This window comes from Phoenix dactylifera, chromosome 9 (assembly GCF_051530095.1).
Source record: "Phoenix dactylifera cultivar Ajwa chromosome 9, Ajwa_hap1_PhDact_Kaust_v1.1, whole genome shotgun sequence".
NCBI lineage: Eukaryota > Viridiplantae > Streptophyta > Magnoliopsida > Arecales > Arecaceae > Phoenix > Phoenix dactylifera.
The window spans coordinates 17,495,701-17,510,098 of record NC_143198.1 but is presented as its reverse complement, the minus strand read 5'-3'; the positions used below and the strand labels follow the sequence as shown (position 1 = coordinate 17,510,098).

At 42.9% G+C, this 14,398-nt stretch overlaps 1 protein-coding gene across 1 annotated transcript; it reads right to left on the bottom strand.

Moving 5' to 3' along the window:
- Positions 1-4,221: 4,221 nt before the first annotated feature.
- LOC103721832 (pentatricopeptide repeat-containing protein DOT4, chloroplastic-like) lies at positions 4,222-6,135 on the bottom strand. The gene has a single exon (XM_039116362.3). The coding sequence runs from the start codon at positions 6,133-6,135 to the stop codon at positions 4,222-4,224; it is 1,914 nt and encodes a 637-aa protein (XP_038972290.1).
- Positions 6,136-14,398: the final 8,263 nt, after the last annotated feature.

The window sequence follows — 14,398 nt, the reverse complement described above, 5'->3', positions numbered from 1 at the left end:
ACTCGTTCACAGAGTCACTTTGTTTGATTTTCTGCCTTTCAGTCTGCTTTCCTCTGAGAGTCGACTCTTGCTTGTTTAGGAGTTGACTCGCCAAACATTGGAGTCGACTCGAATTCTTCTGGAGTCGACTCGGTAACAGGGTCCAGAATATACTTCTCTGTCCTTCTGTCTGTTACTCCTTGGAGTCAACTCGGAACCGTCGAAAGTCGACTCGGTAAGCATCGGAGTCGACTCGAAACCGTTGGAGTCGACTCGGTGACAGGGTCTGAAATTCATCTTTCTGTCCTTCTGTCTGTTCTCAGTCGAAGTCGACTCGTAGTGTACCGGAGTCGACTCGAGCTCATGCCAGAACCTCTGAAACACTTAGAGTCGACTCATACTCTTTCGGAGTCGACTCGAGCTTCAGACTTTGGCTTAAATTAGTTCAATACTTAGCCAAATGACTTTGAACAAAGGCTCGATGCTATTAAAGATAAATTCACATATATTTGCCTGAAACACTAGATTGAATTCATTAGTACAACTTGAAATATACTCAAATGCTTTGAGCTCATCAAAATCAAATAGGGGTATAACCAATCACTCCACATGTAGTATTGTCGAGCTAGCGCTTGGTCACCTCAGATCTCTCCTACGCCACTCCTAGTTGGGAACCACATTAGTAGATGATATGTAGAGACCATAGCACATATGGTGTTCACAATGGATCGTTCCAAGATAGTGTTGTAGGCCGAGGGGACCTTGACGACCAAAAAGTCGAGCAATAATGTGGCTTGTTATGTTGTTTAGTGATCTTATATGGAATATAAATACTTTGAATTGAAATATGATATATATATATATGTTATTTTGTAACAAGAGCTTTTATATGTATTGGATTTGGGACTCTTAGCCTGAATATATTATGGACCCCATCAATGAGGGTTAGATGTTGACACTAAATATTCCAGAACTTGATTATTATGAACCTACTTTGCAAGGGTTTAGTGCGGTACTTTAGACTTACTCTATTGGAGTTAAGTATAGTACCATGGACCTACTCCATAGGGGTTAAATATGGTACTATAGATATGGATTCTACCATGAACATAATACGGTCATAATTTAAGGCTATTGATTTGAACAAGATACTTTTCAAATCGTACTTACGAGAATGAATATGAATATTAGAGAAATATTGGACTTAGGAACATGATATTTTCTATGCAGACTTATGATTATGAATTTGAAAATTTGAACAATATTGGATACCTTCGATTCGGCTTTAAATAAAATGATTTTGATAAATATGCTTATTTTTGGCAAAATACTTATTTGAAATTATTATATGAATTATCTAGTTAAGGTATTCTTTACTTACTGGGTATTGAGCTTGTTATCCAACCTCTTCTTTTCCTGCAGGCATAGAGAATTAGAATTAGTTGCGGATGGAGTTAGTGCTAAAGGTGAGAATCGATCATTCTGACGTAGCCTAGTCTCAATGTTATTATTGTAGTTTCATAGTAGAACATTTTATAGGTTTATTTTTTGAGTATAGTTTGAAGAAAGTTGATGTAGGACTTTTGGATATTTCTTATTACAATGGATTTATGAATTATTGAAATTCGGAATTGTTGTTATTTTATATTTATTTTATTGCAATGTATATGATCTATTAATGAAAACTTTGCATGCTTGCAAGGGTGTGCCTTACGAGTATGTGACAATTGGCATATCTCTATCTTACTCTTTCGGATTGGGCGCAGAAGACTATGGTTAGTTGAAATGCACAAAAGAGTACGAACAGTTAGTATCCTCTATATTAGTAGTGCTATTTAAAATAAGATAGAGGAATATTCATGCAACTTTTTTTTTTTTTTTTGAAAAGAATATTTGTGCAACTCTTTCTTTGCTACCAAAGTGATATTATAGGGAAGAATGGTAAAACATGACAAAAAAAAACTAGTGGAATTAGAAAAGGCATATGAAGATATGTACCATTTGTAGGGGAAAAATGGGGAGTTTGAGTCCAACAAGGAAAAGGTTTCACCATATAAGTCGAAACCTAATTCAAGTTAAAAAGCTTAAGCTATCAAGTTTGGGTCAATCATCCATATACCGCTTCAACCAAGTGACCTACAATAGTCACTCTTCACTACAATGTATTATTGCTCAAACCCAGGAGTCACCATCTTCCAAGAGCATATGTCCACTGCACCTATACAGAAGTCTGTTCTTCCAAGAACCATGCCTGAGCCTGCGCTTGAACTAAACACCTTGCTTCATCGAGCCCACTTGCCTGGATCAACTCAGCACATTGCGGCCACTATTACTCGATTCTATCAGCCTAGTGTTCTTTCACAAGAGACCAATTTTGATGCTTTATAGCTTCGAGAGTATTTTAGAATCGTAAGCCATCAGCGTTGATACCACTCGCTGGGGAGAAACAGAGAGTTTGAGTGCAACCGGGAGAAGGCCATGATATACAAATTGGAACCCAATTAAACTTAAAAGCTTAAGCTATTAAGTTTCGAACCCAATCATTAATGTCGATCCATCTCCCACTAATTATTCGGTGTAGGACTAAACCTCACATACTGATACTCTGCATTTTTATGGTCGTCTTTCATTCCAAATTAACTTTCAGATTTCCAGAAACATGTCACAGGACAATAGTAAAGATCGCTACTCTACAGCTACGAACCTTGAGTAACAAAGAGGGTCAGCAACATAACATTAGCATTGAGAAGATGCTGGAATGGACATACAAAAAAAAATAAAATACGGATGATATAATTTCAACAAAGAAAAGAAAGTGCATTATTAGCACCTAGTGAGGATATAATGTTCTACGGCTGATATATACAGATATCTCTATCGCTAGATGAGAGAAGACTTTTCTTTACAGCCCAAATACCCTCTATAGCTAGAATTTTTCTAATTGAATGGGCACAACTGATAATGCCTTCAACAGAATCATCATGTAATTAATAGAAAGATAAAAAACAAATAAATAAGAGTCCCATTAAGTCTACTTGTTGAGTTCTTAAAGTCAAAGAAGTGAAAGTCCAAGAGCCATCAATCTACTTCTATCTTTATCTTATCTCTGACCAAAAAATTATAGCCTTCCTAGTGCCTAGTCTCCTACATATTTTTATAACTAAATAATCATAGAAATTTGTATACCATATCATGTGCGTTGCATGTGCAAGACACTAGTACAAAACAAAGATGGATGTCTAAGGAGAAAAAGGAACAAAGATCTAAATAGGTTTTAATGTCGATCAATTCAAAAATCCTATGAAACAGTCAATGAAAAGGAGAAAACCAAATAGAAAATTTTGGAAGGGTTTGAACAGGTTTACATGCTTGACAGACTGCCCTTTCCAAGAAGTTTGATTGTTATCAAACCAATGAGAGCTTATTTATGTCCCGGGAAAAAGAAACAGTGATCCAAGTTGTTGCACAATCTGCAATAGCAAGAAGACATAAAGAGGAAGCCTCGCCAACAAAATGTCAGCAATATGAGCTAATTTTTCACAATATACAAAGAAAAGAAGAAAAAGAAAAAGAAAACCAGTGGAGATGTTAGTTCCTGTTAGGTAACTGTCAATCATTTTCTTAGTACTCCATGGAAACATGTCAGTGAAGAACACAAGAATTCTTATGTTGTCGCTACCAAGAACATGAGCAACTTAGTTGCTGTTGCAGATCTGTGCTTTTGCAGTACTTTGACGATTCCCTTTCGAAGTCACTCATGATGCTCCACTGGTTCCAAATAATGGGAAGATGTGCTAAGGCATTAAAGTTAAACAAATGGTTCTTAACAGTTTCTATAATCAAAATTTATGAATCAGTTCACCAAAGGGCTTCGCATGAAGCTTTCATCCAACTTGATATACATGTCAACTATGATTCAGATCAATGGAATGACATACCTCCCAGTATAAAAGGCTTTCTCAATAGGAAAGTGTGCTCTTCTGCAAAGAGTTCATTACTAGATTCCCCACAGGATCAGTTAAATTGCATTTCATCTGCATACCAGAGTTTATAGGAAGGCCTGCAGGAGCTTGATCATATAAATTATGCTACCCCTCCCATCAAAGAGAGAGGCACTTTGTTTTACTTCCTTGAAGCCTTTTGAAAGTAAGCTGTTATGATGTGCAGGAGATGGAATAAGTTGATTTCATTAATATCAAATGTGACAACTAGCACATGCTTTAAAGGTGGTACCTAAGATCATCAAACCATGCTAAATCCTGCTGTCTTTCTCAAGCTGTTATCCTCCATCAGTCCTCTGATTCTTTTAGCATCTCCCCACAGACCAAGTTTGGAATACATGTTAGACAATGTCACATAGCAACTAGTGTTACTTGGATCCAACTGAATTAGTCGCTCAGCTGCAAACTCAGCGATCTTGATGTCGCTATGCGCTGCTCTACACCAGCTCAACAAAACACCCCAAACTGTGATATCTGGTTCCATAGGCATCGTGTTCACAAACTCCAGAGCTTCTTCCACTCTCCCTTGGCGGCCTAGCAAATCTACAATACAAGTATAGTGTGCCAGAGTAGAACTAATACCAAACTTCTCTTTCATAGAGCGAAACCACTTCCAACCTTCATCCACTAGACCACAATGACTACAGGCAGAAAGAATGGAGACAAAAGTGACCTCATTAGGCATCAACCCCCGCTCTAACATATTATAGAAAATTTGAATTGCCTCTTCTCCACACCCATTTATCCCATACCCATTTATCATGGAACTCCAACACACAAGATCTCTTTTTTGAAGCTTGCCAAATAAGATCTCTGCTTCCCTAAGCTTCCCGAGCTTGCAGTAGAAATCAATCAGAGCTGATGTTACAAACATATTAGAAACAAAGACCAGTCTTGTCACGTGTGCATGTATGCTTTTTCCTAGCTCTAATGCTCCCACCAAAGAGCAAGCTTGTAGCAAACTAACGAATGTAATCTCGTTAGCTTCCTCCTTTGCTAATTGCATCTGTTTGAACATCTCCAATGCAAGATCTGGATGTCCTGAATGAGAGTACGCCGAGATCATCGCACTCCATGCTATGTGATCTTTATGATGGAGTTGATTAAACAATGCCTGAACCATCTCCACCTCCTTGAATTCTGCATATGCTCTAAGCAGTGCAGTTCCAACAGAAGTCGAGGCACCTAGACCATTCTTGATGATATAGCAATGGAGTCCTAATATAAACATCAGATAGCCGGCTTGAGAGCATGTACGTACTACATTCCTGATGGTAATTTCATCAGGTTCAATACAAGAAGCTCTCATATCATAGAACAATCGATGTGCTTCTCGTGGCCGCCCATTTTCTATGCATCCAAATATTATGTTCTTCCATGATATGTCATCCTTCCAGTTGGTGCCGTTGAAGACTACCATTGCAGCATCCAGCTTACCACACTTTGCATACATGTCCACAAGGGAGTTAGAAAGGCTTATTTCTGAATCAAATTCCTTCCTTATAGCATACCCATGAATTTGTTTTCCATGTAGCAGAGCATTTGTATTGGCACATGCTAGTAGAACACTCAGAAGGCTCACATTATTTGGAGTAACACCGAAACTCAACATCTCACCAAAAGTATCAATAGCCTCGATGAATTGTCCATTCTTACAACATGCCGAAACCATTGCACTCCACAAGATCAAATCTTTTATGGGTGTCGAATAGAACAGCCTTCGAGCGCTTTCCAGCTCATGCAAAGAAGAGTAGAAAGCTATAAGAGCGGTGGTGATAGCAACTTCAGACTCAAACCCATTTTTTATCACAGCAGCGTGAATTCCACGCTTTGTATCAACCGAGCCCGTGACTTTTATTGCTCGCACGATGCAAGAAACAACCAAGCGCAATGAATTTGAACCACCGAGGAACACCCAACTAGGGAGTGTAATAGCTCCCACTTCCTTTTCACTCTTGGTAGGGCAGTAGATATGAGAGTTTGAATCAACCGTATTTCTGTTCGGAATTCTATCGAACAGTTGTTGGGGAGGTTCAAAATTGTGGCTTTCAGAACAGATGGGTGATTTGGAGGCCTGAGTTAGAAACTTTATTGGTCTTAGTTGGATAATAGCGGATATGATGTCGGATGGTTTGAAAGGTTTGGAAAGGATCATTGAAGGATTTCGACCATCCAATTCTCAAATGTCTGAAAGCTTGCCAACAAACACCGAATGGGAAAACTTCTTGGACTTGAACCTGATGATTGTGCTGTGAATTCTTAAGGTTGTAATTGGGTACGGCCTATTGGATCTTGAGAAAAGAGAGACCAGGAGGGGATAGGTAATGGACAAATTTGTGCGAGGCCTCTTTTTTCTCCACCCTTCTGCTTTTTATTCAACCTTCTCCCTGTGGGTTTTTTAGCGGGGCTGCATGGAGTACCATCGTGGCCGCAGACGGTCACCTTCTATTGCACTGCAGCCGTCTGTGGATCAATGGCTGTGATCCCGTTCCGAGAGAGATCAGGTTGGTGTGAGAGGTGCATTCGGTCACGTGCGGCACCATTGTCCGGCCGCATGTCGGTGGAACTTGCTATTGTTTCCGTGAATAACATATGAACCTGAGGAAAGAAGAAAAAATTTTTTTGGCATCGAAATTATTTATAATGGCAGTACTTTTTTTGAAATTTTAAATAGAAATATTTATTATTGTAATATCAATGGTCGATTTTACATAAAAAGTTTACTTAACCCCTGATTTTGCAATTTTTTTGGGTAGAATGACATATTTAAAATTTTCTGATGATCTTTGTCCTTGGATATAATTATAAAATGGGTGATATAGATTAATTGAACATTTGATAATCCTAACCCCTTCTTCAATCTTCATAATCCATCCACCCCCCTTCCCTCTATCTCCCTTCATGGCTTCATCCTAGTCCTAAACAATGGTTGAAATCTATGAAAAATTAGAAAAACTTTGGGAAACTCTATAGAAATTCACCCAAGAGAAATTCTAGAGCTCCTTCTCCCTCATGTCATCTTTTTAACTCTAATTCCTAAAACCACAAACCTACTCTTGTTACCTATCCTTTTGCAACTAAGCCGAGGAGAGAGACCCCTTTTATTCCTCTTGATTGGGGTCTCTCCAGGTAGAGGCTTGATACTAAGGGGATAAGAAAAGGAAGCGACAAACCATGCAAATACTATGGTGCTGCACCTCTTCTTCCCCTTCTCTTCCCCTCCCTCTTTTCTTTCATTTTTTAAGCCTTCTTCTATTCCTAACCAACCCTTGTCTAATTAGATGTAGGATCCTAGTTCTATCTTTAGGAGCTCCTCATTTGGAGGGGTAATGTGGTGCACCATTAGGCTGTTACCCACCATTAAGCAAGATCTAGACTCTTGAAGCCTTATTTACCTAAAAGATTGCCTAACTTACTTAGAAGGCTAGGTAACAACTCCCTTAACACCCATTTGGTAGCCCATACCCGTGCTTACCTAAATTTGCATCGTTCCTGATGGGAGACAAAATGGATCATCCTACTTCGACGTGGAGTCACCCAATTCCAGCCGAACAGACCTCAGAGCCGAGCAGGCCAGACCTCGATTCTGTCTCAAACCCTATCGATGGTCGAGCCAAGCTTAAACCCCGCCGAAGGCCGAGCCGACCTCAACTAGAGGCCAGGCCGACCCCGGACCCTGCTGAAGGCTCAGCCAACCTTGGCCCTGTCAATCTTGATCCCGTCGAAGATCCCGCGGATCCTATGCCCGGATGGTCGAGCGGCCAGATCGTACCACGTGATAGACCCATAATCTTCCTCAGCAGATCTTTCTGGATCGCGGTGTTAAAGGCCGATCATTATGACAGCTGCCTCTGGGGGCAGGTCATTGATGACGGACCCCTCGCATATCACCAGGTAACGCCTCGAAGTGAGTGCATACACAACGCATTAAAGAGCTTCCTCGACCACTTTCGCTTGGAACGACATGGCGGAACCTCAGAACAAATTCAAAAAGCTATCTCCCGAATTCTTCGCCCGCGGGATTGATATCTGTGCTGTACGCCGCCTCCAATTGATGTCCAGCTGATCACGAATCAATCCCAAATTTCAGGTAACGGCCGAGATTCTCACCCTATAAAAAGCGGGTAAGAAATGGCCTTCGGTAAGCGATGATAAGCTATTACAAGCATTCTTAAGTCAGAAGAGGCCATCTATGGTACTCAGAAACCTCTCCAAAAGTCCGGCTAACTTAGCCATTGGATGGGCTTCACCAGAATCCCCGGTCAAAGCTTTGTGCAGGTACCTCGGAGCGCAGGAGGTAGCCCTCTTTCTCCGTCTTGGCCGTCGTCTTCTCAGCTTCTTCCAGCATGGCACCCTCAGGCCAAATTTCAACCACAACATTTCCTACTAAGATTCACAAATTTTAATTATCTAAACTTCATCTAAATTAAAAGTAGAAAAATCTAGAGACCCATCTATGGTTGTTGAAGTGACTTACACATCTCTTATTTCTTCCATGCACTCACTCTCAAGGATAAAATAAAATCCTTTCAATCCTTGCCCTGAGGCCACTCATATTAAAAACCAACTTGAATATTATTATCTTTATGATATTCAAATTCTTGGGTAATTCTTCTTCATTTGTTTTTTCCTTTTTCTTTTTTGTAAGTGCATGTGCTAGATGGATTTTACTTTTATATTAGATGTCAAGTACATGAGGTCCTAATTGTTCTCATATTGAACATTCGACTATTGATACTACCGGTATCTCTTAAAATAAGTCAAACGTTTGCCCAAATAAAAAGAAAAGAGAGAGAGACTTTCATATCCAATGTTTGGGAACATTTCATTAAATTCAATTAGAGAAGATGGAAGCCAAAAAGAGCTTGCTGCAATTATTGTGAAATCAATTATCCATGTGAAAGCAATAAAAGAACTAGTACATTATGAGAAGGTAACCTTGTCTCTTGAAAATTTAACCAAGATGTGTATAGAGAAGCACTTACAAGGATGACAATCATAGATCACCTTTCAAGTTTGTGAAACTTAAAGGTTTTCAATATTTTTGTAACAACTTGCAACCCAAGTTTACATTGGTTTCTTGTGCCACCGAGGCTAGGCATTGTATATCCATTTATACAAATTAGAGGAAAAGGTTTAGATACATGTTTTCTAAATCAAATTATATGATATACCTTACTAGGGATTCATAGACATCTCTATGAAATCTTTTCTATATGTGCCACCCAGCACATTTCACTTGTAATGATTGAAAACTGCATAAAAGAATTAATTTTGTGTGGTTTCTCATCATAAATGTAAGGCAATAGATCAAAAAATTGAGGCATGCATGAATGAATGAGGTGTAGAAAAATCATATATAGTAAAAGTTGATAATGCAAACTGAAATGATATTTCTAGCTCATATTTAAAAGGATAAGTTTATAAAAGGGATGATCTAATTTTAGATAGGGAGTATTTCCTTATGAGATGTCGTGTGCATATTTTGAATTTTTATTACAGGGGACAAATGAAATGAGTGATTCAACATCTCGAATTCGTGAGTATGTATGATTTATAAGGAGTTCTCCAATGAGAGACCAAAGATTCAAGACATCTATAGAGAAGGAGAGATTCACATGTAAAACTCTTGGATTCCTAGATGTTTCAGCTTGATGATACTCAACTTAACAAACAACACTAATGTGCCAAAAAACATTTGAATGGCTAGAAAAGGGATTAGAGCCACTTTTTGAGAGAGATATTAGAGGTGGGCCTTTTATAGATGAAGATTGGGATAATACTTTGGTTTTCACTAAATTTTTGCAAACTTTTTATGACATTATTAGACACTTTTTAGGTTCTTTGTATATCACTTATTATTCATATTTTCATAAAACTTGTGCAATTGAAAGCATTTTATGTGAATGGTCCAAAATACTGATTTTTCTTAAGCACTATGGCTAAATAGATGAATGAAAAGATGCTGAGTTACGCCCCGTTCGATGCGACGTTCGCAGCGGAATTCGAACGGGACGTCGTTCATCGCATGAACGCGCCTCGGATCGTAGAATTCAAAAAATTTTCTGGATCCAAATCCAGAAGATCTTTGAATTCATTAGGGAGGAGAGATTAGGATCTGAGGAAGGTTGATTAAGATTCATAAAACTAAAACTAAAATCAGAAGAAATTAATTTGAAGATCTCATCCTCAAAAATTCTGCAGGTGAAGAACACCGTAGCCTGATGATCTATCTAGGTTCCTATTTGAGCCACACAATTATCCGGCCTCTACAGGTATCCACACGAGGATCTAATCATCTGAGATAGGGTCTTACCGGAGTGCTAGCTCCTTGCAAAGACCTCTCATGACTATCATATAGATTAGAAGATAAAAATCTGCAACATACCTCCTTAAAGAAGAACCCTTTCTTCTTCAACCTTGTTCGCGATGGAGGAAGAGGAAGGAGGAACCTTGCACGTGGATCTTCCTTGCCTTGCTACCGTGGAAGAAGAGGAGGATGAAGACTGTTCGTCCGATTCTTGTTTACCTAAAAATATGCTAAACAGATCGTTGTTAAAATCCACAAACAAAGTTTAATTTAATTTTCCTCTTACCTTTCCTACTTGAAGAATAGTGGTTGTAAGAGGTCGATCCACATGAAGGCGGTTGGAGTTGCATAAAAATTAGAACATTCACTCGGATTCAAAATCGATTTTTGAATGATAAAGGAAAGCCATTATTTTGGAGATGTGGAATGATTCTCGAGTCTATTAGATAATGGTTTCTATTTGGAAATAAACAAAGGAAAGAAAGAAAACTTGCAATTGAAATTTAATGCAGAGTAGGATTCGATTTCTAAAGACAGAATATAAATCAAAATCGTCAATCGAACTGCAAAGATTCATTCTAAGGTTAAGAATTCTAGAATGCATATAATAAATTGTAAAATATTAAATTAAAACTTAGACATATATTGCATAAAAGAAATTAAAAGATTGCATAAAAAGCAGAAATTAACTTGAACCTAGATCAAGGATTGCATAAAAAAAAATTATTGATTGCATAAAAAGGACAATTACAAAAGAAATAAAATGAAGTTTGGAAGCCTAGTGCCTCCTCCTTCTACAAAATAAAACATAAAAATCAAAGGAAGGAATAAAAGAAATTAGAAAACTCCTCTTTCTTCCCTCCTCTATTTTTTTATTCTTTCTCTCTCCCCAAAACAGAGTATTTCTTTCTCTCTTCTCTCCCCATGGCAAAGCTCCCTTGTTTCTTTCTAGGACCCACCGGCCACCACCCCTCCTCGTTTCTTGGTCTCAATCCCGCACCAGGCCAAGCTCCCCTCCTCCTCTCGTTCTCCCCCTTCTTATAGATCGCGGGGTGCTGAAATTAGGGGAGGAATGCGTGTCATCCGGGATGCTGGGGCTGAATCGGGGTGCTAAACCAGAAGAGAGCTGGCCTGCCGTTGCTTGACAATGCATCGCGGGATCGCTGGGAGGGTGCTGCGGGATCGACGGAAGGGCTTGGATCACGGGATGGAATCTTGGGCTGCTTCATAGGCTGGGATCATGGCGGATTGTGGAGGAGGGGGTCGATGATCGTTGGAGACGCGGAAGCTTGATCCGTGGAGGGGGATCACGGGATGAGCTGGATTACCGGCTGCTGGCAGTGGGATTCCTTGGATGCGGAAGGATGGGGTCTCGAATCCGGAATGGTTGCACGGCTGGACGCGGTGCGGAAGGAAGGAGGCGCAGGCTGAGGCGGAGGAGGAGCGATCTTGGCGTGATCCGTGGACGGCGCGGATGCTTGTTGATGGGTGCTGCTGGGAGCGTGATCGACGGGGTGACTTGGAGGGCGCCATGGAAGATGATTCGGGAAGGAAGATGGCTGCGTTGGAAGGAGCTGGGAGACACCAAGTTCCATCCAATTAGTCATATAGATAAAAAAAAAATAGTGTGATATGAAATTTGGCTTGCAGACGGATGGACTTAGTTCATCACGGTTCATCTGTTCTGACTGGAGGTCTATTGCAAGTCTTTCAAGTCATGGGTCACCCAGCACCTCATAGTTATTGTTGCTGGTGGTCCAAACCGAGAACGATTGACACAGCGGTGTGAACGGAGTTCCGTCTGAGTTGTCTTGGTTGGTGTTGGTTACGCTCCACCTTCCACCGGGAAACCTGCAAGCAAGCCTCGCACCACCACTGGGGTAGTGGGGGCCCTCCGACGATCAAGTCAGAGGAGATTGGAGGAGGAGGAGAGATGATAATAGCAAGCAAGAGAATGCTCTGGAAGATATTGCTTACCTCCCCCCTTCTCCCCCCAGCCGCATATATACCTGGCTGGGGGGTCTCTCAGGAGGGTTTGTCATCGTGGGGCGTGATGGAGTGGCCACTGACATGGCCGTTACAGGGCGTCGTGGAGCAGCGCTGGGTACGGCCATGACAGGGCGTAGTGGAGTTCCGCTTTGTACGGTTGATACAGGAGATCGTGGAACAGCATCGGATACAGCCGTTGCAGGGAGTAGTGGAGCAGGAGGCCTCGGCGTGCCTCTGGGAAGCAGCCTGTCGTTATCAAGAGATCTCCGACTCGGGGTCGGAGTGCTGGATCAGGGGGCAGCCGACTCGGGGTCGGGCTGCGTTGCTGAGGACATCCGACTTGGGGTCGGATTGCTAGATTAAGGGGCAGCCGACTCGGGGTCGGGCTGCGGAGCCGATGATGTCCGACTCGGGGTCGGATTGCTGAATCGAAGGGCAGCCGACTCGAGGTCGGGCTGTGGAGCCGAAGATGTCCGACTCGGGGTCGGATTGCTGGATCAAAGGACAGCCGTAGTCTTCATGGGCGCGCGTGCCGGTCACGTGGAGCATGGCGGCTTAGTTCCCCCGTAACAGTAGCCCCCCACTTCCGAGCCTGGAACCAGAAGGGGAACGGGTGAAGGGAGTGATGCTTCGAGATTGCCGCCGTCCCTCGGAGAGGCGCGCGCGCTTCGAGCTCCCCGCCTTCTTTATGGCGTATGGCGGTTGTTGCTGACCTGGCAGTCTGAGGATTTCGGCGGACATCCTTCCTTAATGGTGTCGATTCGCCTTTGGGGCGCGAGCGACCCTTCGGCGGCCAGGCATCCTCTGGCGTCATCGAGGCATCACCCGCCTTTCCGCCTATTTAACCGGGGCCCCTCCCCCGTCTGTCTTCCTCTTTACAGACATTTTCGAGTTTTCCCTTTGCGCTGCCGTTGTTGCCGTCGGACTGTTCGCTTGCTTCTCCTTTGACGCTCTCGGAGCCGTTCTTCCTTCTCTTCCGGTGAGTTACCCCATTTTTCTACTTAGGGCTCTCCATACTTTCTCCTTTTGTACTAGTGCACCCCAGTTGTCCCGGTCTTTCCCCCCTTCTTGTCCCCGTCCTGACCGTAGGTTTATTGGCCATTAGGAATGGGCGAAGTGAGGGCAGACCACATTAAGTCGGAGCTGGTCGCCGAAGACTTAGACAAACTCGTGGCTCGGTACCACCTTCCCGAGGTCTGCAACGTTACGCTCCCGGGGCCTGAGGAGAGGATGTCCCATCCTCCTCCAGGGAAGATCGCCATCAATGAGGGCATTCTCCAGGCCGGGTTCCGCTTTCCCCCTTCGAACTTAGTCGTGCAGGTACTCCGGGGTTTAAGAGTTGCGCCGACGCAGCTGGTGCCGAACTCGTGGCGTGCCCTGACGGTCTTCCAGGTTCTCTGCCGCATGCACGAGATTCCCGCCACTCTGAATGTTTTTTGGGAGTTCTACAGCCTGAGTGGCCACCCTCAGGACAAAGGGTGGTGGTGCTTTGCGGCGCGGCGAGGGTGCGGCCTCGTCAAAGAGGCTCCTTCCTCCATTCACGGCTGGAAGGAGCGTTTCTTCTTCATCGATGTAGATCCCTCTTGGGAAATCAGGGCGACCTGGGAGACGCCGATGAAGTCCCCGATCGGCCTATCGAGACTGTCGAGGGAGGAATCCGATGGCTTGGCCGCCTTGAAGGGGTTGGTTGCCGAGGGCCAGCTCCCCCCGGTGGCCCGCCTTATTTCCGAGGATACCTTGGTGAATGTCGGTCTGAGCTCGGTCCCCACCGACCGTGAGCCCGCCACCATTTCTTTTTTGACTCTTTTCTCCTCTTTCGTCTCGTTCTTTCCTTCGGTTTCTCAGCCCTCGACCATCTCGTTCTTGTTGCAGAGATTGACGACGTCATGCGGTCGGACAAGGAACCGGCTGTTGGTAGGTCGTCCCTACTGGAAGCGGTCCGGGCCCACCGATCAGGGAGACGCCGTAGGCACGGACCGGCAGCTGACGCTGTATCAGCTCTCCGGTGGTGAGACTGCCGCTATTCCGGAGGTATCATCCGAGCCCGCTCGAGATGGACGGGTCGGACGTGATCGGTCCCCGGCCCGGCCTTCGACCCAGCCGGCTCCTGATGATTCGA

What these genes read in the sequence shown, in the direction of transcription:
- LOC103721832 (XM_039116362.3), bottom strand. Translation starts at nt 6,135, where the DNA reads ATGATCCTTTCCAAACCTTTCAAACCATCCGACATCATATCCGCTATT.